The following is a 27313-nucleotide window of genomic DNA, read 5'->3' as shown; positions in this document are numbered from 1 at the left end:
AGAAGACAGCCTCGCGACCCCCCCCAGGCCGACGACGCAGTCCTGCCAAACGCCGCATACGACGGGCTGAGGTGCCGTGTCACAAACTGCACTCGCGCCTCTTGCTTTTTGAGCCTCTAAGTCAAACGTTCTGGATTTTGCAAGCCTCCTGGGATCACAAAAGACCTTTCAGTCAACTTCAGACAAGCCTGCATGACGTGCCTGCAGAAAAGACAATACCCCACAGGCCACGCAGAAAGTTCAGCCAAGAATCCCATCTCCTGAGGCTAAGAGATTGGGAAAGGAATTTTAGGGGAAAGCTATTTTGCACATAGGACAAAGAGCTAATAACGTATCTGTTATATCCTACAAATATCCACCAAGGATACAGAGCCAGATGTGACAAGGCTGATTCCTGTCAACACGGGGGAGAGCAGATTCAGGACAGGGGAATAAAAAAAAACAAACAGGAAAAACCCGAGTTGTTTGGTGGAGCTCTACCTGCAACCCTGCAGTGCTTCCTAGCACGAGGTTTCAGAGCCCGGGAAGCACCAAGCCCGGGGAGCCCCAGCCACGGGCTCCCAAGCAGCCTCAGGCCGGCTGGGCTGGGGACAGGCTGTCACTGTGCGATGCTGCAGGACAGACGGACCCCGGTTTTTCAGTCTGAGCACAAATGAAACGGGAGATCACTGAGTGGCAGGGAAGAGCAGAGTGACAGAGGCCATACCAGCAACACAGGGAAACCAGACAGTATTTCAGTAGGAGGATCTAGATCACCTGCAAGAAGTGCAGTCTTCAACCAAATGATGGAGGAAGAGGAAAGCCAGCCCAGGACTCTGGGTTGCTAAGAGGCTGGAGTGGCAAGAAAATGCCACTGTGCTAACCAGTAGGACAAAAGAAAGAAGGCTTTTCAAACCTAAATGTGGCCATTTGAGACTTCACCTAAAATGCATGACCTTTCCAGCTCCGTACAGGTTGCTTTGCTCTCACTTGCAGGACTCCAGACTTCACACAGTGATGGCTGATGAGGTTTTTCTGTTTGATTGTTGGTTGTGGGGTTTTTCTGGTGGGTGTGTGTTTTGTTTTTTTAAATCAGCCCCCTAACACAAAGCTCACTCAGAACCAGTGAAAAGCTGATGCCAGCCAACATTTATTTGAAAAAGCAAAATCAATCCAGCATCTGAGCCACTTCTTCAAAAAAAACTCTGGCTTCACAACAGGAGAGAAACTGGGTGGAAAGCAATGTACAAGATGTCAGCACCGATCTGTGATTTTCTGCGGCTGTGTTCTGTGATTTTCTGCTGGGAGCGAGGGTGGGAGGAAGTGGGGACAACAAAAAAAGGCATTTCAAGCTCCCAGAAACCCAAGATGAATTGTCTGGACATTTAGAGGCACTTTCTTCAGAGATTAGAACATTAGCCCTGGAGTTGTACATGTAATTTTAAAAAGCAGTATTCACTTTGTTCAACAGAGCGTTCCCAAAGTTTACCAGGCAGGCAAGCCTGCTTGCCAGGCACAAGCTGCAGACTGAATCTGGATCCCAAGTGCCACGCAACGGCATTTCCCTCACCTTTCCAAGCAGCAGTAACAGCGCCGAAGGCAGTCGTACCAAGCTCACTTCACATATCACAGAATCACAGAATGGTGGGGGTTGGCAGGGCCCTCTGTGGGTCACCCAGAGCAGGCTGCACAGCACCATGTCCAGGCGGGGCTGGAATATCTCCAGAGAAGGAGACTCCACAGCCTCTCTGGGCAGCCTGGGCCAGGGCTCCGTCACCCTCAGAGGGAAGAAGTTCTTCCTCATCTTCAGCTGGAGCTTCCTCTGCTTCAGTTTGTGCCCGTTGCCCCTTGTCCTGTCGCTGGGCACCACTGGAAAGAGTCTGGCCCCATCCTCCTGACACCCACTCTGCAGATATTTAGAGACATTGATAAGGTCCCCTCTCAGCCTTCTCTTCTCCAGGCTGAACAAGCCCAGCTCCCCCAGCCTCTCCTTGTAGCAGAGATGCTCCAGTCCCCTCCTCATCCTTGCAGCCCTCCGCTGGACTCTCTCCAGTAGCTCCTCACCTTTCTTGAACTGGGGAGCCCAGAACTGGACCCAGTACTGCAGATGGGGCCTCACTAGGGCAGCCTAGAAGGGAAGGAGAACCTCCCTCGTCCTGCTGGCCACACTCCTCTGAATGCACCCCAGGATCCCATTGGCTTTCTTGGCACCCAGGGCACACTGCTGGCTCATGGTCACCCTGTCATCCACCAGGACACCCAGGTCCCTCTCCACAGAGCTGCTCTCCAGCAGGTCTGTCCCAAGCCTGTACTGATGCCTGGGGTTGTTCCTCCCCAGGTGCAGGACCCTGCATTTGCCCTTGTTGAACCTCATCAGGTTCCTCTCTGCCCAACTTTCCAGCCTGCCCAGGTCACGCTGAATGGCAGCACAGCCTGCTGGTGTATCTACCACTCCTCCCAGTTTGGTGTCATCAGCAAACTTGCTGAGGGTACATATATCCCTCCCCTGAATTGCTCTTAGGAATGTACTTTACATGCTGTCTGCCACCCAAGGTGTCACAGAGTGCTGCACTAAGCAAAGTAAGTTATTAAAAGAAAACTCGGCCATCAGGTCTGCAGATCAACAGAGACCTCAGCAAGCTGCGATGTCTCTGTTTCCAACTAGAGGGAGAGCGACAAGCACTCCCCCGCCACAGCCGCCTCCGAGCAGCTACGGAGGAGCCGTGGATGTGACAAGATGAGCCGAAACTGCAGGAGACACCCGATATCCCCAGAGCAGGGGCAGCGAAGAGCAGGGAGGGCGCGGGAGAGCCCGCACGAGTTTTATTCCAGGCGGAAGAACCTCTTTCAGCAGCTCCTGCAGTCCGGCTCTGGCTGTCAAATACCATCTCAGGGTGGAGTCCCACACCGGGTGCCTGACTGCCTCTAATTGCAATCAAGCAGGTTAATACAAAAGCCAGGTTTCACAATGACACTCGGCATCGATATCGAATAACTCGGTCCTTGCGTCTCTGCCATGCGGCTCCATCGGCCGTGCTATCGACTGCTTGTGGGCTCGTGCTGCGCAGCAGGTCTGGCCCAACAAGAAAGCACTCGGGTTTGCCGGTTTATAATCAGTTCTGAGTTTAAAAACAGCCACACAAGAGGGGGGGACAGGCACACCATGTACCTCTTCACAGCACAAACCCACAGTCCAAATCATTTTCACCACCTCTTTTGCTTGGTGTAGAATAAAACTCCATATATGTTTACTGAGCAGTGTGAACACCCCAAGACCACCGCAGCCCACTGGGCAAACTGGCATCATGCAAATAATTTCCCTTCCCCGATACAAAAAGGGATTCAGTCTGTCCAGCGCCGCAGCACCGGCTGTCACAGGAGAGCTGGTAATGCCCCTCCACAGCACTCTTCCTTTTACCCTCCATAATTACCACACCGACACAGACATTTAAAACAGCCTGTTGTGATGCAATTATGAATTACATTTGCTGCTAATTAGCGGGTGGATGAGCAGCTGTAGGTGTGCTTTACTGATCTGTGTTTTAAATAACCTCATTGTTCAGTGATTGTTCACATTAGATAGCACTCACACTCCCTTGGAAAAGGACCTTCCCTTCCATTCCCAGCCCATTCCCAGCCCCAGTTGCCATGAAATGGTGCAGAGAGGACATTTTGTGCCCAAGCTGCCCTCACTGTGCAGGGAGCCTCAGCAAGGTGGATCCTCTGCGCCTCCTCTCGCTCTGCTCTACAAGGCAGAGAAGGGTCCCCAAACCGCTTCGCAACGCCAGGCAGAAACCCCTCCTTATCCGAGTCCTGCACTGGGAAACCACAAAGGAACCACAGCGCAATGCTTGGGGAAAGAAATGGGGGGAAAAAAAGGGGAACCAGACCTCAAAGGAAGGGTGAGAAGCACCAGGGAGCTGATGCCCTCGCCCACCCCGGCCCTCGTGCAGCACCAAGGCTGCTCACCTGCACGGCAAGCCTGTGTCCAAGCGACCAGCCTCTCCCGCGCCGTGGTGCCAGGCTGGAAAACCCATCTGAAGCTCACGAAAAAGGTTAAATGAAGTCATGCAGGCCTAGGTGAACCCAGCGGATTCCTCTTTAGGAGGTCAAGAGCTTTCCAATAAGCAGGTCCCTAACGTGTCCCCATGCCAAAGCACGACCTCATTCAGCCTCTCTGCAAGAACGTCCATGACGTACCCGCTTCGGCAAAGCGACCCTGACACAGGCACGGCCCCGCAGTGCCCACCCTGACACCAGCACGCCCTGCCCAACGCACTGCCCCGGCTGAGAACTCCTCCAGAATAAAACATCCACTGCCAACTTCAGCACATTGCGCCAGGCAAGCGCTTCTGCTGGAGTAGGTGGCCTGGAGCACCCAACCTGCTGTGCCCGGGACAGACCTGCAGGGCCCAGCCGGTCCGGGCACGGAGCCGTGCCCTGGCTGCCATCTCCCAGCTTCCCCACCGGAGCCTGCTGCCATCTCAGATCTTCTCTGAAACTCTTCACACATCCTCATCCTGTTCCACCAAAGCAAGCAGGTGAATCTGAGCTGTTTAAACAGCAGATTTGTTGTTGGCCCAAAATGTTTAGACTGAAATAGTCTAGGGAAACGTCACAAAATTGGCACAGCCTGGAGACACAAGGCGGCAGAAAGCTCCAGCAGTGCCAGGCAGCCAGGGACGCCGTTCTCCATCAGCACGCCCGGCCAGCTGGTCTCTCAAACCCTCCCCCTGCAGACTGCTACACACATTTCCACTCCAGTCTCGCTGTTAAAATGCAGGCGGAAAAAAGCTCTTCTCCCACCGCACCTTGTGTTAGGTGCAAACCGTTGTGCAAGAACGTGGGTGGTGTTGAGCTACCGCTGTAAAGTAGCTCATTTTCATTGAGTTCATTGAAATTCTTTCCCATTTCAGTGGAAGAAGCTGGATTCTGGCAGTCGGTTTCCAAGCTCGTCACGCCGTCAGCGAGTGGCTGTGGCGCTGCATGTGTCATCTGCTCCCAAAGCTTTCGTCAGGCTTGGGGCTGCCATTCCTGTTAAAGATGGTAGAACTTTCACTTCTACCACTGCTCTCAGTGGGTCAAACCAGCAGAGCCAGGATCCATGGGGTCAATTAAAAATGCCACACATGTTCACACCATTGCCAGGCACACAGGACACTCACAACAGCAAGCAGCCACCTACCCGACCTTTAGGAACTGGCAGCATAGAAATGCAATGGTTTAATGGTCACACCATGGTCCAAGAGAGGAAAAGCCATCATGTCAACACGTACAGCTAACCCCCATCTTCACAGATGAAGCCCCAGAACGTCCTTTCACACAGCAATGGACTAGAAAAAAGGCACAGTAGAGACCTCAGGTACCAACACGACTAACCAAAAAGCATTTCTTTCATAAAGGATCATCCCTCACGGGGAAGGTACTTGCAACAGTACACGAGATAGTGGCACCTCTGATGCACAGCATTAGAAAAAATTAAACCCAAGGTGCATCTAGTGTAGGTCATCGCAGAATTAGTCCCGGTGAATTTTTAAACCATTTTAACTCAGGCCACACATCATCAAAAGCCAGCACGGCTATGGAGAAGTTCTATTTTGCTTTTAACTGGCACACCATTACATAAGCCAAAAATCACTTCAAGATCCGAGTTAGAGACCCTAACAAAGCATGACCGAAGGCTGTGAAGAAATCAAAGAACTGCATCCCAGATGCTGACAATCCATATTGTATTGCTATATGCCCGGGAGGGAAACTATTGATTTCCAGGGTTCTCAAAGAAAACTGCCCAATCCTTTAAGGATGCAGGGTGAGTGAGCCCCAGGACAGGACTGCAGACTGAAGTTGTGAGGAAAAGACTGAGAACATGCTGCTTTTCTCCCCGAAATCTCTCTGCAGGCGTCCCGGGGTTGGTGGAGCAGACTTCGGCTCCAAAAGAAGATGCAGCTCGCCACTGCCCGCGCTACAAGAGGCTGTTTACCCCAGCGCTCTTCAGATCTGTCAAACTGTATCTTCATTAAGAGACATCCTCACAAAAGAAACAAGAAAGGAGCAGTATTTTGCTTTGTAACAGGACCCGCATAGCGTGTAAATCATGAGCCTGCGCCAGATTCTTTCCATCTGCAAACCCCAGTTCACCCAGAACCTGATCCATCTCTTATCGCAGTAGTTACTACAGGATTTCCACAAATCCCCAGAGTTTCTGTTCGCAAGGAGCTCACCGGGCATTTCTGTCTCACAGTCATAGCCTCGAGGCTCACAACCAGACAGAACTGCAGCAGCCAGGCTTCACTACACCAAGAGGCAATGAAAAACGCTCAGCTGAGAGTTAAAACCCACCCCGACAAATTAGGCACTTCAACGCCAGGCAGCAGCTCTGCACGCTTTCGCTTCATCACCTCCACTGTCCCAGGTTACACAGGCACCCGACACTCTGCTCTCGCAAGCCCCAGAGGTGCAGCAGGTACTTCTGCTGAGGACGTGGCTGCTCATCACACACCGGGCAGCCCGGTACCTCCAGAAGGATGTTTTACACTGCAGCGGGACCGACTGCCTCGCAACACCGAGCCTGCGCGGGATCCTCACGCTGCGGGACCGCAACAAACCCTCCCGTTGCCAAAACAGTGCTGATGCACAGGCTGGAGAAGAATACAGCTCCCTGGTTTTCAGCTTTATTGTGCCGGGCAGAGCAGTTTAGAGTCCAAAAAGCTTTCAAGCAAACAGCTACAACTCAAAAAGCAAACAGACTCTCTTGAGGGAAATACTGTTAAGGTTAAAGTATCAAAAAAGCACTTTAGGTAAATGTTTCTAGCCTCCTACAACAGCTTTACAAATTCCGTGTACATTTCCTGAACCGTCCAGGGAAGATGTGAATCCTGACCTTAAAGCAATGAAAAACTGGTCACAAAACAGTCTCCAGTAGTCCCAGCCCTCGGCTTCCCCGTCTTTTGCACATTTCTAACCACCATAATCTTCACAAGACTTTTCTTTTCAACAGCATCCTGCCAAAGTTAACTCCAGAACCATCTCTTCAAGTTCACAGTTTATTCAGCGGACACTATGCAAGCTGTGCCATGAATAAAGACTTCAGATAGCAAACGACCATTCGTGGAAACATCAGGTCTGCTGGCCTCCAGTCTCCGGCAAAGGACAATGTCATTACACCAAAGGAGCCCTCTCTCCTCAAAACTATCACCGTCTCTGGTGCTTGACAGGAGAAAGAGCCCAAGACCGAACAGGCCAGTTTCTCACAGCACACAAATCCAAGGAGAAGATGCTGTTAATCTCCACTGACAGTACGATGAAGACTGAAGTTTTAGTTCTCCCTTCCACTCTCTCAATACCACTTATTTTTAGCAGCTCTTGAACAAGACTAGCTGGATTGAACCTGGGGTGGGGAAGAGAGCATCACTGGTTTAACCTGAGCCCTAAAAATACTTGGTAGGTTCAAAGTTATAAAAGTGAAAAAGAATGAAAAAAAAATAATCTGTATCTCAGGGAGCTCTCCATGTGCAGCTGTCAAGTGTTTCTCTAAAAATCAGAGAATTCCACTGTACAGATGAGAGTCAGCGCCTCAGCCCAGAGAGCTGACAGCGAGTCGGGAGGAGATAAAAGGGAACGGCAGGATGGGTGAAGTCTCCTCTTACAGCCCGTGCGCCGCGGTCCCAGCGCCGGGAACAGCACCGAAGACCTGGAGATAAGGCTGAGCTACACAGAGCCGGCCGGACTCAGCGCCGCTTCCAGGACTTGGGGAGAGGTTGTGTTACCGAGACACCTCGCAGAGCAGAGAGGAAACAAGCCGGAAGGTGACTGCCAAGCCCCTTCTCCCCCCAAAACTACTACCGCTGCCCCAAAAAGCTGGGTGTCACCCCGCACAAGGAGGCAGTTCTGGGGAGCTCTGGTGCGGGCAGACTATCAGGGCTGGCTCCTGCCCGACTCCCGGTGAATTCTACCGCTGTCCAAGCGCCTTCAAAGCTCGTGTCCCGGAACCGACCATGCAAGACGGCCGCTATCCCTAAAAACCACAGCTCGGAGCCTGTCCCGAAGATCAGCAGAACATGTTGCACAGCGACTGCGTGTGACATGAGTAAGGGAAAGGAAGGAAACGGAGTTATTTCTCTGGTTTCTCTTCCCAGCTCCCGACCAGGGTGCAGGTTACACAAGCCCCGCATTCCACTGCTCCCGACTCCTCTGTTTCACCTGCAGTCCTGCCCTGCCGCAGCCCCAAAGTTTCCTCCGTCTCCCTTGCCCTCCATTACTCACCAAAAGCAGCTGGATTTACCGGTCTCGAGAAGTGCGGCTGCCCCATCAGATTCTTTTCTAAGCAGCTCTCCGGGAGGAGAGGCGGGAGGAGGAGTGGGGGGGGGAAAAAAGTCTACCCTGAGAGCACTTTAGTCCTTTAAAATGATAAATCCACGCTTCGGACCGGGAAAGAGCCTGGCGCGCGAGGTGGCTGCCAACTCTCAGACAACGGCGCGGGTGCCCGACGGTTCAGCGCAGGTCCTGTTCTCCCCGTACCCCACGGCCGGGCACTTAATTCTCATAAATCGGCGTCCATGCCAGCTCGCTTCACGCAGGAATGCCTGTCATTCCAGAGCCGAGCTGGCTAGGGCCGAAGCTCAGGAAGGGGAGGAGACAGCCAGCCACGCTCCAGCCACTTAGCTGCATAATCCAAATCATCAACACCCCTCGCTCCTTCCTCGCATCAAGTTTAGCAAGAAGAGAGAAAACCTGGGAGCGAGGAGAGAGGGAGACCGGGGTGTTCTGCTCGAGGAAGGGCTTGGAGAAACCACACGCGCCAATGCACGGAGTGGTTTCACCTCCCAAACGGGATCAAGGAGGTAAGGGTACCTGAGCCTGCAAAATACAAACCCCGGCGGTGATGAATGAGAGAGCGTGGTTCTCTAACTGCTGTAGGAGCTGAGCTCACCGGAGAGCAAAGGGAATTTCAAAAGGAGTGACGGAGCTGATATGCATCTAGCCAGATGTATAATAAAAATACAATTTCACAGCAACACCTCTCTCCGCTAAAATTACCAGGAAGAGGTAGGAGCACGGAGTGTGTCTTCTCGTTTAATTTAAATTTAACAAGGGAAAATTTAAATTTAAAAAATAAACTCTTACTTTCCTTGTTATTTCGTGTATCACATCTTGATGGTTAAGGTAACAAATACCCCCCTCAACATCTGCATCACAATAAGAAAGATCTCCAAAGTTCAAATAGGTCCACTTGCATTCTTTAGCTTTTCATCAAAATTTGTGGTAGGACTTCAGTGAACCTACAGGTCTTTCCCAGCCCCCGTACACCGCACCACAGAGGAGTGCGAAAGCCTTTAAACATCCAGAAGCTTAACTCAGGGGAAAAGGTAAAACAGTTTTCAAAAACACACCGGAATTTGCTGCCTCATCACACCAGTGGCTAACCAGGAACTCGAACCCATCTGACACATCCAGGTTTGTTCACTCTCGGAAGCGCCGTAGGAAAAAGCCGGTTTAAGCACACCAGGATTTGCTGCAGCCCTGGCGGTCCCCGTCCTTGTCAGGCCCGCAGCTGCAGCGCTTCCCCAGCGCTGAGCGTCACTCAGGCAGCCAGGAAGGGCTCAGGACAAGCTCACTACTGCGGCAGTCCCAACAGTAAAAACCTTCTATTCTGGGAAACAACAAAGTCCAAGATTGTCAATTCGGGCCAGCGTAGCTGGGAACAGTCAGTCAGAACAGACACCCAGAGCGAATGGCCGAGGTCGCCGTTCACAGCCGCGTGTCGCAGGGGGAGGCAGTTTCGCAGCCAGAAAAGGGAAGGGGGTCGTTCTGAAGTCTAACAAAACTCCACCCCAGCCACAAACACACCTGGAAGACGTCGATGCTCTTGGTTCCTCCACTAACACACTGGACATGCCATCGGGACAACTTGCAAGACCCACTCCTCCCTCCCGAAGCACAGCTGTAAAAACCCAGGAGGGAGCAGGACGTCTCTGCACCTTCTCCACCAGCACCCCCGAACCCCTGCCCGCCGTCCCCACGGACAGCCAGAGCAGGTGGAGGAGCCAGGGGTCAGCAGGCACGTGGGGGTGGAGGAGCAAATAGCACTCTCCTCCCTCGCGCAGAACATACGGACGTTCCTGGAAGTGTTGCTCTTCTCAGCCTCCCACCACCAGACATCTCTGCTCGGAAGAGGAGCCTGCGTTTCGGTCTGGTCAGCCGCAGCAGTCAGCCTTCCAAGCACTTTTGATTTTCATTGTGGGCAATTAACATACTGATTCACAGGCATGCTCCAACCTCATTTCAGGCTCTTTGCTTTGAAACAAAGAAAAAGCCATTTTAAAGCCATTCAAATACACTGCCATCTGGCAAAGACCCACAAAGTTCGGAGATAGAGGCTGGAAGACTTCTCCAAGTCTGTAAATCAGCTGTCCAGCTTGGAAGGAGGTCTGGAAAAAATATCCCTGCATCTGGGAATGCTACAGAATGCTAAATGCTGCATCTAGACTTGCCTGACTTCAAGGAGATTAAAGCCATTGCATTTGATATTGCATTTACTGTGAATTCAGCGTGCACAAAGCTCTGCTGCAGAACAGATGACACATGGCAGGTTGTTAAAGCACAGCAGCGCAAGCACATGCCTGACCCCTCATTTCTACATTAGTAAAACATGAAACGTTAGCTTAAATTTCAGTAAGAGAGATTTAAACTAATGCATTTAAATGCCCAGCGGCTGCAGCCCAAGAGCACACGCGGCAGTTCCTCAGGCTCCGGCGCCGCGCAGCAACTCACTCCCTAGGCTGCGAGAACACAATCCTGCAATAAAGCACTTTCACCCTCCCGTGTCGTTGATCAGACCTCACGAACTATCGTGCAGAGAATAACAAGACCGTTTGGCAAAGGCACTCGGAATGAAGTTTGTACCAGAAGCATTAATATTCGCTTCCCAAACACAGGGCTGTGGTGCTCAAGGAGCAGAGAGGTACAAGTCTGCGTTTTAAATCGCACCTGGGTTTGGACTTCAAACATCCTTCAGGAGTTTTCATCAGCCACAACTCTCTCCTCTTTGGGGTAGAAAGAACAAAAACCCCACCAGAAGAATGATGACAAAAGGTAGAGAACAGCAGAAATCCGAACCAAAAGTAGCACCAACATTGTTATTTTCCAGGTGGACTCCTGGCCAGAAAAAGCTGCCGGCCCATCCTTCGCTTCCAGCTCTGGAAAGAAAGGTGCAAATTCTGCACCAGCAGACACAGCGCAAAAAAATGCTCCTGTGTCAACTCAGCCCGCGGGCAGAGCAGAGCGTAAGAGTGGCCACACTTACCATGCTCTTAAGTAACCCCTCGTGCTTTCTTTTTCACAGCTGGGAAAAAAATATGGGACAAAGCAACCTGCCCCAGTTCCCTGCCAGCAGCATGTGGAGAGCACAGAGTACCAACGCTCCCTAGAGTGCCGAGTCCAGTGCTGGGCTCCCCAGTTCAAGAAAGATGAGGAGCTACTGGAGAGAGCCCAGCGGAGGGCTACGAGGATGACGAGGGCACTGGAGCATCTCTCCTACGAGGAGAGGCTGAGGGAGCTGGGCTTGTTCAGCCTGGAGAAGAGAAGGCTGAGAGGGGACCTTAGAAATGCCTCTAAATATCTGCAGGGTGGGGGTCAGGAGGACGGGGCCAGACTCTTTGCAGTGGTGCCCAGCGACAGGACAAGGGGCAACAGGCACAAACTGAAGCAGAGGAAGCTCCAGCTGAACCCGAGGAAGAACTTCTTCCCTCTGAGGGTGACGGAGCCCTGGCCCAGGCTGCCCAGAGGAGCTGTGGAGTCTCCTTCTCTGGAGATATTCCAGCCCCCCTGGACGCGGTGCTGTGCAGCCTGCTCTGGGTGACCCTGCTTGGGCAGGGGGTTGGGCTGGGTGCCCCACAGAGGGCCCTGCCAACCCCGACCATTCTGTGATTCTGCGATTCCCGGGTTTAGCACACCGTGTAGTGAGGTTGCTTCAGCTCTACCAACAGCAGCGAAACAAAACCTCAGCCCACATCCAACTGCATATCTAGGAGGAAGGAAAACCCCATTTCAAGCAAGGACAAGTAACAAATGTCCAAAACTCCCATAACAACGCGGAAGGGCCATCTGACTTAGCTGCGCAGCAACCAGAAGAAACCAGAGCAAAGCCTTTACTCCTCGGGGACAGGTGAAGACCTTCACGAGAAGGAAGAGCTTGAAATAGCAAACAGCTTTCTACTGGAAAGCAAAAACGGATATGGCTGACAGTCCCTTCAACATTTTCTTCTAAAAATGTAGTAACCAAGAAACCCCAGTTACAGGAAAATTTTACAGGAGAGTCAGATGGCTAACACAAAACAAGACGACCGGTTCCAGGCAGTAAACGCCCAAGAAGTGGGTACATCACTTTCCTCTGAAGTTTCATTTCTTCTCCATCCAGACCAGCATCCCATTAAAAACCCGGCATTCACGTGTTAATAGTGTGTTTATATACCTTGTAAAAGGAACTCTTCTGGATTGTTTCACTTTAAAATCTAATGAAACCCATAATGAGCACAAATATTAGCTCCTCTAATAAAGACACTGTTGTTCACATTTCAGTTCACACCAACGTGAAACACCGCATTCATCTGCAGTGACTCAGACATTTATGTTCCATGATTCAGCCACAGGAACATTAAAAAGGACTCTTGCATTATCCCATCCACGCAGACGGAGCTGTCTATTTAGAACCAGTGATACTGGGCGTTTTCCTTTAGAGCTCATCAGCAGGAGTCAGCAGGAGGGACAGGATGGTTAAGGCTCTTTCCTTGCCGGAGATGCACCCACCTCACATACTAACGCAGGCCCATGGTACCACCTTACCAGGAGGGCTGGCAGGGAGAAGAAAAAGTGGCAGCACCATGACTCTGGATGCGCCTCACCACGACGTGTTTGCTAGCAATCCTCAGCAGCTTTGGCAGAACAAGGAAAATATGAAAATATATATCATATACACATAACAGCTCTGGCTACCTACAAGGATGACCACTTCTGCGCTGTGCTCCGAAAAAGAGCGTGTGGAGGAATTAACTACGCCAGCAGACCAAGGCGAAGCAAGCGGGTAGGAAGCCAGGCAGGCAGTCCGAAAGGTCACGAGCCAACACGACGTGACGCTCTTCCTTTCTCCTCACATGGTACTAAAAGTCAGCCTGATACCCGGTGTGGAAATGGAAAATGGTTTATTTATAAGCCAGCTGGCATCGCATTGTTTAGGTTCTGTATACTTTGATCAAAGGGCGCTGGTTCGGATGAGGCAGAGAAGTGAGGTAACCGCTCCTAAACCACATGATTTCCTCCGTGCTTCCTGCGACATTTCCAAGAGGGAAACTCCTATTTCCCAGAGCATTCCAATCCCCTTGTCCCCACCAATTAGTCAGCAGGGCGATAGCAGCTGCTCGATCTCAAAGCAAGGGGCAGCGGACCCAGCACACCAGGCACTGCCTTGGTGCCACCACGTACGTGCTGGTGGTGGGGAAGGTGAGCAACCCCTGTCCTGCAGCAGCCCAGATGTTGAGCGGGATGGGGCACAGCTGGAGGAACAGCACTGCTCTGGGCTCAGCAGCAGCCTCTGCCAACAAGCTGACAGCATGTTCAGCCTCACATTTAGGAAGGGAAAACAAAGCTAAGGACACCCTCCTGGAAAGCCTCGTGATCGCAGCGGGCGGCTGGAACACAAGCAATTGCTTAATTGTCACCAGGACCGGGCTGAAGATGGTGTAGTAGGTCTTGGGGCCAAGAGGAGCTTAAGGCCACAATATCCCCCAGCCTTGTTTTTCAGTGGAGAACGCACAGCTTTCAATGAGAGCACATTTCAGCCAGTACTGGAAAGGTATCACCTTCAATGCCTCCTCACCATTCACTAATTACAACACACACTAAATATTGTCTTGTTTACCTGCGAGGGAATGCTAAGGAATGTAATCCTGACAAAATTAAAGATCCAGTCACATCTTGGCTAACTTGATCACCGCGGTGATTCATGGCTATGTCATCTTGAGGCAAGGGAACCTCCAAAGCTGACAAACTACTTTTCAGAGCACCTTGAAGCAGCATTAAAAGAAACACTGGTCAGAAGCCAAAGGAAGCACAGATATAGGACACACTCCAGCAAAGCATCAGGCATCAGCAAAGCATCAGCATACTCCCAACAGTGAAGCACTCGGAGGCAGGATACCCATCTGCCACTTCCAGCTATATTATTAGGAAGACATCAAGCAAAAACACAGAGAAGAAAATTACATTAATTATTCCATTGTTTAGGGGAGAAACAGGCACGGCATTTAGCTTAAGTATTTTTTAACCCTCTCCCGCAGCAAAAATTAAGATACTCAGAGAAGAACCTGTAAATTGACATCACCTAAGGCTTCCCACTGCAAAACATCGGAGATAAAGAATGACAAAACTAACAGAGCTTCAGCACGAATCAAATATAAATTCCTCTCCTTTCAAACCATTACTCAGCACATGCTTTTAGGTCTGGCACAGCACAAGTGTATGGTGCTCTTCCTACACGAGCGGCTGCACTACAGACATGCTAGCCCCCGTGTTCACTACCTTGCTGGCCAAGCTGAACCCTCACGGGGCTTTACAGCTTTATATAGAGATTATTCAAGATAACCGAGGCCTTTGGCACTGAGATAAGTCTATCTATGCCACCTATAAAACTGATGGGACAAACTCTGTTAAGCGCTACACCGGAGACTGCAAATTAACAGCAAGAATAGCAGGAAATATTAAACCTCTAAAATGAGATTAAATTGAAATTAACCCTCAGAGGTAGCACTATATTTAACTCTAAAGCTAGTCTGCAATGCGTAGGTCAAGGTCCACAGGCCAGTGCCCCTGCTCCGATTCATGAAAAGATTCACGATCCCAAATTTCTCTTCCTACCGCTAATCCTTCAAGATGACAAACTATGTCTTAAGCTGAAAGCTTCCCTGCCCACATGCCAGCTGAAAAGAAAGGCAGCAAGATATCTCTGCAAAAGTCTGTTTCTTCTTTTTAACATCTCACAAAAATCTCAGCAAGCGCACTTGCTCTTCATATCCGAAGGTGAAACCACAGCAAAACATTTTAGTGTTTCCTCTGCCACCCCAAAGCGCTCGTTGCAGGCCCACCACACCAGCAAGCCCAATTGCTTCTTGACACCTAGAGCTCCTCACGCCACAGTTACGTTTTTTCCAAATTACTGCACAAAGCCAACCAGTGCCAGGGCGTCCTCCCATCCTTCACTCCCTTGGCTCTGCCCAGGGACACTTACAAACGCGCCTTGGTTCAGCTTTTGGGGAACACCCAACTTCCCCACCGCACCTGCTCTGCTTTGGTTATTGACTAGCCCAGGAACTCCTTATTAAAATGCAAGGCAAGTTTGGCACACAATCTCAGCTTCTGATCATCCCAAGCAGATACATTTGGAAGAGAAACCCAAATTCCTTGCCACAGTTCAGAAATTAAAAGAAACGGCAGACAGATTTGGCTTAAGGCCCTTAAATCCGTCAAGAAAAACACTTTTTGCACCCATGCCACTGAAAACTCAGATAAAATATGAAGTTTTAAGCTACAACTTTAGATGCACACACAAACATGAGGTTTAAAAGCTTCCTTTCAAGCACACTGTGTTTTTACAAGCCATTTCTGCCGGAGTGAATCTTACAGGTAATTACAGGTTGGACCTCCGTCTATTGCATAAATACGCCTTTTGAAACAACGTCGATAAATATTTGTCCAATACGAGTAGACAACTCTAAGAGGAACCATTCCAGTTTATCAACTTTGTGATTCATGTTGATACAAGCTTTATTCTCTATTTAAGGAACAAGATAATGCTCAGGAAGCTCATCTGGCCAAATATGTTTCATAGATCTACCGTGGACCACCCTCAACAGTGGCACATCCAGACCACGGGTCACACCCCACCAAGAGCCATTAGCAAGACAGTGAGCCAACCTCAACTCTCCAAATATTTACTATTGCTCAGCCACCAAGGTGTCTCCAAGCAGCAGCGAGGCTTAAGACTGAAACATCCCGGGTAAAAGATTGCTGCTAGCGTGCTTAAAGCCATGCTCGGTTTTGTGTCGCGAATCATCCCTTTCCTCACCCGTTTTGAACTGGCTTGGCGGGGAGAGAATTGTGGAGGCCCAAAGGAGCTGAAACCAAAACATGAGCTCCCTAAGTCGCTTCGTCTCCCCCTGAAACCCCAGCCCCTGCCCTGATGCTCCTCTGTTTTCTGCCCGTACCCAGAGCTCCTGTGAAAAGACGTCGGCGGCAGCCACGAGCACGAAGCGCCATCGCAGCACAAGGCACAACAAGCAGACGTGACAACTGCAAACGGGCAGCTTACGTCCCAAGCCCTCCACAGAGCAGGTCCCCAGAACCAAACGCTGTTTACGCATCGCGTTGCCTCACACAAGCTGCAGACACAATGCCACGGCACTTGTTTACAGCGTCAAGGCTATTTCGTATAATTAAAGGAAATGTCAAGAGATGAGATAACACCAGCAGTTCGGGAGGTACAGCGAGGCGTAACCTTGCAAGAAGCCACTGCTCCCACAGTTGCTCCCCCTCTTGCAGATGCGACCCTTCACACATTCCCAGAATCCCCATTTCACATCATTTCACACAATTCTCTTGCTCCTGCATTTGTAGAGCACCAGCAGTGACCTTGTTTAGGAGCAAGCAGCACCATACCAAAACAGCAGCCAAAACCCCTTTTGGAGACTACCAAACAACGCTCCCATCTACTCACACTTGGCATGGCTGCAGCCTCGGAGCACTGCTGCAGGCACCGCGGCCGAGAGAAGACGTCGTTAGATCGAACCAGGACTGTTCTGGCCAGTGAGATGCTCGACTGGAGCCCAGCACGACCACTGCAGTCCATCAGGACTGGCCTTGAAGCAGCCAGCTCCAACGTCAACAGCCGCCGGCTTGTAACAGCCATGAGCTCTGCGAGGGCAAGCTACTCAAATATTTACCTACCTTCTCAGACAAATTTTGCAGCTTAAGAGTTATAGCACACTGCTATTTCAAGTCTGTAAGCTAACAAGCTTACAGCCGACGCAGGAAGGCTTGTGTGAGCTGTAGCCCTACCCTCACCTGCAATGCAGACAACCCCCGAGTCAGTGGGCTACACAGAGCAGCGTGGCCCCCACGGCAGCCTCTGTGAGCCTCACACCTGTGTTACAGAATCACAGAATGGTCGAGGCTGGCAGGGCCCTCTGTGGGTCCCCCAGCCCAACCCCCTGCCCAAGCAGGGTCACCCACAGCAGGCTGCACAGCACCGCGTCCAGCCGGGGCTGGAATATCTCCAGAGAAGGAGACTCCACAGCCCCTCTAGGCAGCCTGGGCCAGGGCTCCGTCACCCTCAGAGGGAAGAAGTTCTTCCTCGGGTTCAGCTGGAGCTTCCTCTGCTTCAGTTTGTGCCCGTTGCCCCTTGTCCTGTCACTGGGCACCACTGGAAAGAGTCTGGCCTGTGTTAAACATCTTGAGATGAGGGCTCAGATCAGAGAATCACGTGGCAGAGATTAGGTAGCCATGGAGCTCCACGCTCCATCCCATGGCTCCATGAGGTTACAACGCACTTCCCAGGGCTCAAAGCAGTCAACGTAGCTGCTTAGGGAGAAAGATCTTACAAGCATCAGTACAAGCTCCCCACCACAGCATCTACTACAGAGGTCCCACCTCAAGACCCACAGCCTGCAAGACCGAGCACAGCACCAAACCTCATGTTCAGGGGTTTACAACTTGCAGGAAGAACAAGCAAGAACATTCTTTAAAGGGTCTAAAGAGAAGCCACTGTGAAAACCAAGGACATCTGGATCAGCTTCACAGGGGTCTGTGCCTCCTTCTTCAAGCAGTTGTCATAGCAAGAATACATTAGAGTGAGCATTTGAATTGGTGCACAAAATTTAGGGTGTGTAAACAGAAACACTAAAGTATTTCTCCACACACTTCAGGTTTGAAATCAGGAGTTTGTTCTTGTGCTGGATTCCCATCTCCAGAAGCCTTGCTGTAAGAATGCCATCCCAGGGCTTCCCCCAAACTCCCCGAAACCACAGGCTACAGCACCTAAATCCATCAGCTTCTCCACAGCAGGGCACTGAAACTGAAAGCCCAGCTGGCCTGAAGTCCTCGGTGGCCCTTGGCTAGGCCAGCCCACCTCTCTCCCTGCCCTCTTCGAGGCAGCCCGGACACATGAGTCATTAGCAACACTGAAGGCCATTCCTGATGTACGGCAGCTCCTCGGAGCTTCCAAAGCACTTCTCACCTTCATAATGGGTGTAGGAAAGAAAAAAAACCCACAACACCCCCACTAAAAAATGCAGTTCTTAACAAGAGTCCGATCAGCCTTGGAAAACAAAGAAAAGAATTAAAACTTGGAAACTAAAAGCTGACTGACCCTTTAATGGAACTTTCCCATATTTATGGAAGTTTCTGGTTTGGCACAAAAACCTCTGCTCATTTAGCGAGTGTTGTAGAAATCACTTCTATACTCCAGTGATGCTGAAAGAGAGGGGCCTGGTTTATTGGTTTATTGTCAACTGAACCTCTGGCTACAGAGTAGAAGAAAAAAAAATAGTGTTTTCCCAGACTTTGAAACTCAAATTCTAATTCTCACCAGGGGGTAGATCTTCACCTCTCGCACGACACGCAGCAGTCTGATTTCCATCCGTTACAGCAGAACCGTAAGTCGCTACATTTTGCCCTGCTGCAGCCAAGGACGTAACCGGACCCAGCAGTGACAACGCCGTTGTTCCAGCTCACAAGAAACCCAGCACAAAAGCCAGGCCAGTAAACCTTGGAGGTCTGTGGGCCCAAGAGGAAAGCAATCCCGTCTATAATGAACGTTGGCAAGGGACTGAACGTGCTTTGGGCTTTTCTTTCTCCTCCCTACTCGATCATTTGGTTCTGGTGTTTTCCTGACGTTGGTTACCTTGCAATTTATCAGAAAGCTTCAAACCAAACTCAAGATAATCCCTTTAACAACCCCACCAGTTACTTTTGTTTAGAACAATTGCTACAGGCTATCACGGATGCAAAATGAGGCTTTCAAACCAGAACTGCTTATACTCTGCAAATATGATGGCCCGGGAGCGGTCTCCAGCACAGGAACTCACCCCACTGCAGATCCTCCATGCCAGGAAGGCATGACGCAGGGAAGTCTCCTTTTATACTTGCCCTTGTCCTGCAGTTCTTTTCCTAAACATTTATTTAGGGATGGGCTCCAGGGATCTTTTCTGTGGAGGAGTGAATGGCTTCACAAGGCAACAGGGTGCTCATTATTAAACTCATTTTTTCCAAAAATATCCAGCACCACCGGAAAACAGTGCCCCAGACACCACTTCCCAAAATTAGCTCTAGGAAGACTGATCAATACCGAACAGGAGAATAAGAAAAAGCCCTGAACAGATAGGGAGTGTCGAGGGTGCCAGACTGACTAGAATAATCCCATTATAGAGTTATCCAGAGCAAGCAGTTTGCTCAATGGCTGCGAGATAACAGGATTAACTTCATGTTCAACATCATTTCAGCCTCCTAATTGCAGAATCACTCCTAAGGCCCTAATGTCACTGATTCAACAGGGGATTCCCATCAACCCCCCCACCAGCCCCAGCTTTGAACACCCATTCATTAGCGTCAGCATCTTAAGTTAATTACTTTGAGAGATGTTCCTTTCCTCCCCAAAGCAAAATGTAACTTAACCCCTGCGCCGCACGATGCTCCAGCAAAACAAACTCCTGCTTTTCCTCCAGGAAGGGACAGCGTTTACTTTCCCAATCACCACCACCATCTCCAAGATTTCATGTTAAGATCAAAGGGGAGAGGCAGTTTTTTCAACATTTTGGTTGAATTTGAACACAAGTCATCACAGAATGTTTGGGGTTGGAAGGAAACTGTGGGTCACCCAGCCCAACCCCCTGCCCAAGCAGGGTCACCCAGAGCAGGCTGCACAGCACCGCGTCCAGGCGGGGCTGGAATATCTCCAGAGAAGGAGACTCCACAGCCCCTCTGGGCAGCCTGGGCCAGGGCTCCGTCACCCTCAGAGGGAAGAAGTTCTTCCTCGGGTTCAGCTGGAGCTTCCTCTGCTCCAGTTTGTGCCCGTTGCCCCTTGTCCTGTCACTGGGCACCACTGAACAGAGTCTGGCCCCGTCCTCCTGACCCCCACCCTGCAGATATTTATCGGCATTTCTAAGGTCCCCTCTCAGCCTTCTCTTCTCCAGGCTGAACAAGCCCAGCTCCCTCAGCCTTTCCTTGTAGCAGAGATGCTCCAGTCCCCTCCTCATCCTCATAGCCCTCCACTGGACTCTCTCCAGTAGCTCCTCATCTTTCTTGAACTGGGGAGCCCAGAACTGGACACAGCACTGCAGATGGGGCCTCACCAGGGCAGAGCAGAGGGGAAGGAGAACCTCCATTGACCGGCTGGCCACACTCCTCTGAATGCACCCCAGGATCCCATTGGCCTTCTTGGCACCCAGGGCACGCTGCTGGCTCATGGTCACCCTGTCGTCCCCCAGCACTCCCAGTCCCTCTCCGCAGAGCTGCTCTCCAGCAGGTCCACCCCAAGCCTGTACTGGTGCCTGGGGTTGTTCCTCCCCAGGTGCAGGACCCTGCCCTTGCCCTGGTTGAACTTCAGGTGAACTTAAGGCTGCGCCGTTACAGGTTGACTCCTCCCCCCCCCCATAAAAAGAGGGGGAGCCCCGGGGCAGCTCTCGCAGCAAAGCACCATGGCCCAGCCCCAGGCCTCCCCCGCTTCACTCCCCCCCCCCGCCCGGCGCCCGCCCGCCCCCTGGCGGCCGCAGCGCAGAGCCGCACCCCCCGCTCCCCGCGACACGGAGGTCGGGACAGAACCCGCGGCCTCCGGCCGGGCCAGCACTGGGACCCGCCCGCCACCCGCCGCCGCGGAGACCCCTCCAGCGACCACGCCGCCAGCTCGCAGCGAACTGCCCGTCCACCGGCGAGGAAAGGGGGTCTCCGGGCCGCAAGGGAAGGCTCCGGCCAAAGGAAGCCGTTACCGCCGCGCTGCCACACCGCGCGAAGCTTCACCCTCCAGACAGCCTTAGACGCGCTCTCAGGCACCAGGATCCATCACAGATTCCGAGTCCGCAAAGCTCAGCCCAAACAGAACAGCCCGAGTACCAACAGGCTACACCGACCAGTAGTAAGTGGGATTTACTCACTCCATTAACGCACAAGGGAATACAACTTTACCATAACCCAGCTGGGAAGTCCTTCAGAAATCTTAAAATCCACGCTCCACAAAGCAAGACAAAACCCGGCTGGGTTGCGAAGCAGCATTCTTGTGACCACATCGTGGTTATCGCTCATCCCATCCCAGCCGGGTTGGTCCAACCTGTCAAAGAGCCGCAGCACATCTCTGGTTTCTGGTCGCACTCAAGTGTTTTAGGAGACAAAAGACACCTTCAGAAATCAGAGCCAGGCTCCTTTTCAAGACAAATGAGTAAGAAACAGATAAAGCCGTGACGTCAGCGGTGACAACATGCAACTGTTAGCGACGGACTGCAGAGCAGCGCCAGCCCTGCCACCCAGCCCTGCCACTGGCAGCTTCGTCCAGCCCACGGCTCAGCGAACACTGCTTGCAACTCACACGGGCAGCAATATTAACGAAAGCACTTTGTATTTTGTTGTTAAAAAAGTCAGGTTTGCTGTTCAGCCTGGCTGCATTGCTGCTGCATGAACTAAGAAAAACAGTAATAACTAAAATCGCTTCATTTCTACTAAACCCACTTACCTCCGGTTCCAGGCAGGCTCCTCTTCTGCCCCCAGCCCCAATAAAAACAGCTACTAAAATCCCTTGACAGAATTTACCGGCAGAAGTGTTCCGGAGAGCAAGGTGAATTTAAGGTCCAAGCAGTTGAAAATGAAAACTAGAAACTCTGCAATCTGACCCTCCTGCTCCATGCCCTACTTACGGAGCCACAGTCACGCCGCACTCGCTGTTTTACAGGGAGTCGACCTGAATTATCCGGAGATTCATTACATGTCCTACCAGGTCTTATCTCTTAACACAAGGAGTAAGATTGTTCGATTCAATCGCCAGGCACTTCAGTGGATAGAGCATTTCTCACTCCACATCAGCCTTTGCTACCACCTTGCTCCAGCCAGCCTGGTGGCCACAGCATCTCACTCCCAGCACATCCACAGCTTGGCCACTAAACCACAAAACCAGCAAAATGAACCTCTGCTTTCCTCCAGGCAGACGCATCTGTACAAACCACATGGCCATTTACTACAACACCTTCACAAGTCACTTGAAACGGGGTGCCAGGGAATGACAAGGTCTCTGCCAGGTCAGCCAATCATCTCTGCAAAACACTTGGCTGGCCGATCAGGAAGGAAAGGCACCAAGAGTTCAGACACCTATTCAAATCATAAGGGGCTTGGTCACAGGGAAATTATTGGGTATTTATGTTCTTAAATGCCACACCAAGGTGGATAGCTGATCTGCATCACCTGCAAATAGAGCAGGCAGAACAGCCCTTCAGCATCCCATCAGCTGCCCCAAGCACCCTGACAGCACCTGGCACATGAATTGCACTGAGAACTGGAACTCCCTTGCAAATTTAAGAACAAAAGGCCGTCGGGATAAAGTATTTTGCCAACTTGTCGGGTGTGCTTCCCTGCAATAACGCTTTCGGGTAGGTAAGCAAGCGTTCTGCGCTGCACCTTGTTCAGAAGTCAAACAGCCTCCACTGAGATCAGCTCCACCCTCTGGTAACTCCAGCTAAGGAACAGTAGGATTTTGCCTTTCTGCATGCTTGCAAATTAGCATACATCAGCTGTAATTAAATGTTTAATCTCAGGCACGTTGACCACTTTGGCTCTCTCCTATTGTGCTGCACAAAGCCGTTATTGCTATATACATCATATACAGGAGCTCACAAGGGAATCGCAGCTTCTGCGTCCTCCTGGAAGAAACACCTGTTCTTTTGTTCTGGAACAGACATTATAAAGAGATTTCCACCAGCTCGTTAGCACTAACTCTTCATCTCCGGCAGACTTCAGAGCTGTGTGGCAGGGAAGCACATCAACGCCGTCACTGCTCCATGCTTGACGCCGCAGATCGAAACCAGAGAACAACGGATGCCGTCTCCTGCAGCCCAGTTTAAACTCGGAACCACATCGTCAGAGCACTGGAGTTCCACGTAAAAGTGCACGTTGGACGAGTTCTCCCTCAGCGCTGCTGGAGGGTTAGTTCAATGCCTGTCCTGGCAGCAGCCTCCAGATGCTGATCTCCAGGAGAAACTGAGTCACCAGAAGGGGATTCCCACCCAGCCAGCCCCGAGCACCGGCAGAGCTGGAGAAGCCCGGAATCAGACGCCGGCCTTTCAGCCAAGCTCTTCAGCAAACACAAAGAATCCGACAAACCACCCTCCACCTCACCCTCTCCCTTTCTGCCCCTCCTGGGACCCTTCCCTTTTTGAAGTGCGTTACCCAGAGTACCAGGACGACTGGCCTAGAGATCTGAAGCCTTGGTTAGGTTTCTGAGGAACAGAAGACGCTGAGGGCAGCGCATTATTTCCTCCTCAGGCCTGACCCCCTGTGGCAGTCACCATCCAATCCGAGGGAGGTGCTGGTGGAGACCTTCTCCCCACGCAGGCAGCTCCATCAGCACAGCACAGCATGGCAAGGGTTGGAAGAGACCTCTGGGGATCATCTAGTCCAACCCCAGCTCCGGTCCTCACAAACTCCTCGTCTCTGCCTCCAATCCACTCCAGAGGCACAAGATGGGAACCCGTACTCACGATCTCTCTCCTTGGGTTCCAACTAACAACCTGCGAGCAAAACATTTTACATCCTAGCAGCCACTCCCTCAGCTTTCACTGCTGCTAAACACCAAAGGCTCCACAAAGAAGGGAACAGCGAGAAGAAAGTCACTTGGCAGACACCTGTGAAGCAGAAAACTGGTTTTCTTTTCTCCTAACAGACTTGGCACATCTGTAGTGTTCTGCTCTCTTCTGCTTGCACGTGGTGCCTACCCGGAGGAGACGCCGAGCTTGGTGAGCCTTGGTAAAGAGCAGCAGCGAGGGGCCCTGGCAGAGTGCGAGAGGGGTCCCACACACGTTCCACGCATCAGCCAGCAGCCACGTGAAACCAAAGCGTTATTTGCAGATCCCAAGGCAGCAGCCTGATGGAAGCCAGTGATTAAAGCGTCGTTGGGACAGGTCACAGTCACTGCAGCTTCGCCATCGCATCCATCTCCCTCTGAGCATTAGCCTTTCACAAGGCAGCAATGCCAGAACCCGCTTGGAGAATCTAGCCCTGGAACAGCCTGATACGTCTTTTTGACCTCAAACCTCCCTTCAGACAGCAGGGCTGCTCGGAAGCTGGCAGCAATGGATGTGTACTAAGAGGTATTGCTTCTGCACACGCGGTTTGGACCAGAAGTGATCTAAAAATCCTGTTACCTATGCACGGGCGATGATCGTGTGCTCATTCCCATAACGGTTTTGAATCTCTGAGCATCTGAAGGTATTGCTCTCATTTTTAGGGATAAAAATGGGAATCAGGTAGCCAGCCATGCATCCTGCCAGGAACAAGCAGCAGAGCTGGTGGCATAAGAAGCAAGTACTCACATTTCTAGCCATTTCCTCTACTCAGACTATATTTGGAGTCCGAGTCTCCGAAAGCAGCAGATTGATATCACACTGGTTTCCTTATGAGGCACATAGCCCAGAAGTCAGCATAGATGCTAAAACAAATTACTTCTTTGTTTGCACAAAGGTTAAGGACTCAAAGAGTATTTCCTATTTTTAGTAGGGAAAGAATTGGGAAAAAAAGTAGCACAGCAGGAGACAAAGGGGATGAAAGTCAGCCTTGAAGGAAGAAATAACTGCAGAAGATTCTTAGAGCATCCATAAACTTAGTATTTCAAGTGCTATTCTAAAAAGGCAGCTTTGGGTAAGAGCCTGTGCGTGTGCAAAGGCTACTGTACTACTTCCCCCAAACGCTTCACAGTTGCCCCACAGAGATTTAGAGCTTTTGGGGAAGCTGCTAAGAGGTTCCGATCCCAGTACCTGCCGAGGAAGCGTGCAGCCACAAGCAGAAACTGTAAACAGAGCCCCAAAGTACAGGAGGTCAAAGAACGCAAGAGCAAACACTTCCCACGAGGAAAGGCACTGCCAGGCTCCCTCCAGAGTTATCCGTGAATGATTAGCTCAGATGTTACTGGGCAAGCGACCTGCAGGCCTGCTTCCAGGTTAGGGCAGCCCAACGCCGCAGCAGAGCTTTCCAGGAACCACAGGCACAGGGTGAGAGCTGCCCTGCCGAGCACAAAGCTCCCACTCCTTCAATATTTTGCTTTTTAAGATCTCAGACTTGCAGGCAGATAAAATGCTAGATATGAAGACAACCCCTTGACTAACAAACAGGTCCAAACTTAGCTCGTACCGTGCTGAGATACGTGAGCGGTCTCTGGGAGAGGGTCTGGGCAGCGACAGCGTGGGCAGAAGATGGAACAGCGGAAACAGACTCTGAAAATAGAGCGTGATCCTTCACCTGCACCACAGGAAGGATCTGCAGAGGGGCAAGGTATTCCAGTGGCATTTCCCTTCAACAGACCACTTGCGTAGGTGGGACCTTGGAAAGCAGGGAAACTCGGCCCGGCAACGTGTGTATATTTAGGTATCATTTATTCCTCTCGCTAACCTCTGCCCTCCCACCCACCTCACAGCTCCGCTGACGGCTCTGGGCAGCACTCTGCCTCCAGCACAGACCTCACGCCAAGGCACAGTCCCTCGCCATCACCTCTCAGCTCCTACACGGGGCCTTGCAGGTTTCCACCACTGCAAAATTTCTTCCACTGCCGGTGGGGTTCACAGCAAGTCGGTAGCTGAGGGCTCAGCCCGACAAGCTACACAGGTTACTGCAACATGAGCAGTTGATGCATTCATTAAGCCAATGCCAGTTGCACAGCCACAGTTCAGAGCAAAATAATTTGATTTTGCTTAAGTCCAGCAGGTCCAGAAGAGGCCATGAAGATGATCTGAGGGCTGGAGCACCTCTCCTACGAGGACAGGCTGAGGGAGCTGGGGCTGTTCAGCCTGGAGAAGAGAAGGCTCCGCGGAGACCTTAGAGCAGCTGCCAGTGCCTGAAGGGGCCGACAGGAAGGATGGAGAGGGGCTTTGCACAAGGGTGGGCAGTGATAGGACAAGGGGGAACGGCTGTAAGCTAAAAGAGAGCAGATTCAGATCAGATATGAAGAAGAAATTCTTCCCCATGAGGGTGATGAAACACTGGCCCAGGTTGCCCAGAGAAGCTGTGGCTGCCCCCTCCCTGGCAGTGTTCAAGGCCAGGTTGGATGGAGCTCTGAGCACCCTGGGCTGGTGGAAGATGTCCCTGCCCATGGCAGGGGGTTGGAACCAGATGAGCTTTAAGGTCCCTTCCAACCCAAACCATTCTGTGATTCTCTGATTAGAGTGAAAAACCAAGGCACCCGATGCTGCCCCACCTACACCACATGCATGTGGGAATTGCTGCAGATAACTGACGTGTGGTTACTTGAACTGCAGCCACTTGCTCAGGGCCACGTCCCAAGGCTTGCAAGAAGTTTCTGTGTATTCTTCTCTATACTTGAAAAACAACCCAGGGTAGGCTTGAGAGCAAATTTTAAGTTGCATACCTGTTCTAAAATAACTGTATATAGAAAAGCTCCGAAACTTCACTGCAGCTGCCTTGGAGACCATGCTTCCACTAGTCTTCAGGGATGAGCATGAATTAAAATCTGAAGACAACAGCAAATTTCATTTTTAATTAGGCAGGGCAGCCAGCCAAGGAGGGCTCCCGCACCCACCCATGGCTAGTGAAGCCTGACAGCTAAAAAGGATTTATGCTTCACTGTGCAGTCCCAGTGGCCATTCGAAGCACACCAACTCTGACCACGTGCCAGCGCAGTTAAAACAAAAGCCAGCCATGCAGCATTGTGAATGCAGTTAATATACAACCGGTTAAGGACAGCAATACATCAAAAAGCACCAGGCTTTGAGGGAACAAAGGGCATCGACTTCAGCTCAGCTCCACCTTACCTCATCTCCAGCCTCAGTGCCCGGAACAACCCAGGAGTCCTGAGCTTAGCAGCACTTGGAGAATGAGCGTCCTTAAAAGCAAAGTAATTTTAAGGAAAGAATAATAAAAGACCCATCTGCTTATTCTGTCTTTAATACGGGGCGCTCAGCTCGCAGCACTAAGGCGGTAAGACATAAAGCTTCACAGCCAGCTCTGCGGGGTGTCTGTGCACGCAAGGATCAAGTACAGACACCCCATCCTAAGCCTGCACAGCTGAATTTGTTCAGAGGGAAAGGGG

The 27313-nt window shown here is 51.3% G+C and overlaps 1 protein-coding gene across 9 annotated transcripts in view; it reads right to left on the bottom strand.

Moving 5' to 3' along the window:
• Positions 1 to 27313, bottom strand: part of PHACTR4 (phosphatase and actin regulator 4) — a 72583-nt gene that overhangs the window by 16508 nt on the left and 28762 nt on the right. For 2 of the 9 annotated variants that reach the window (XM_075437768.1, XM_075437769.1), the window contains one exon: positions 27036 to 27106. The exons of 4 other annotated variants lie outside the window; for them this stretch is intronic. Coding sequence is in view for 1 of the 5 variants with exons in the window: in XM_075437763.1 (XP_075293878.1) it covers positions 8242 to 8287 (46 nt within the window). In the remaining 4 variants the exon portion in view is untranslated. Of the gene's footprint in view, positions 1 to 5164; positions 5867 to 8241; positions 8546 to 26632; positions 26683 to 27035; positions 27107 to 27313 lie in introns of those variants that run through there. 3 more of the 9 variants (XM_075437761.1, XM_075437763.1, XM_075437770.1) reach the window with 3 other exon arrangements.

The sequence above is a fragment of the Opisthocomus hoazin genome, chromosome 17 (genome assembly GCF_030867145.1).
Source record: "Opisthocomus hoazin isolate bOpiHoa1 chromosome 17, bOpiHoa1.hap1, whole genome shotgun sequence".
NCBI lineage: Eukaryota > Metazoa > Chordata > Aves > Opisthocomiformes > Opisthocomidae > Opisthocomus > Opisthocomus hoazin.
This window is presented reverse-complemented; position numbering and strand designations above follow the sequence as displayed.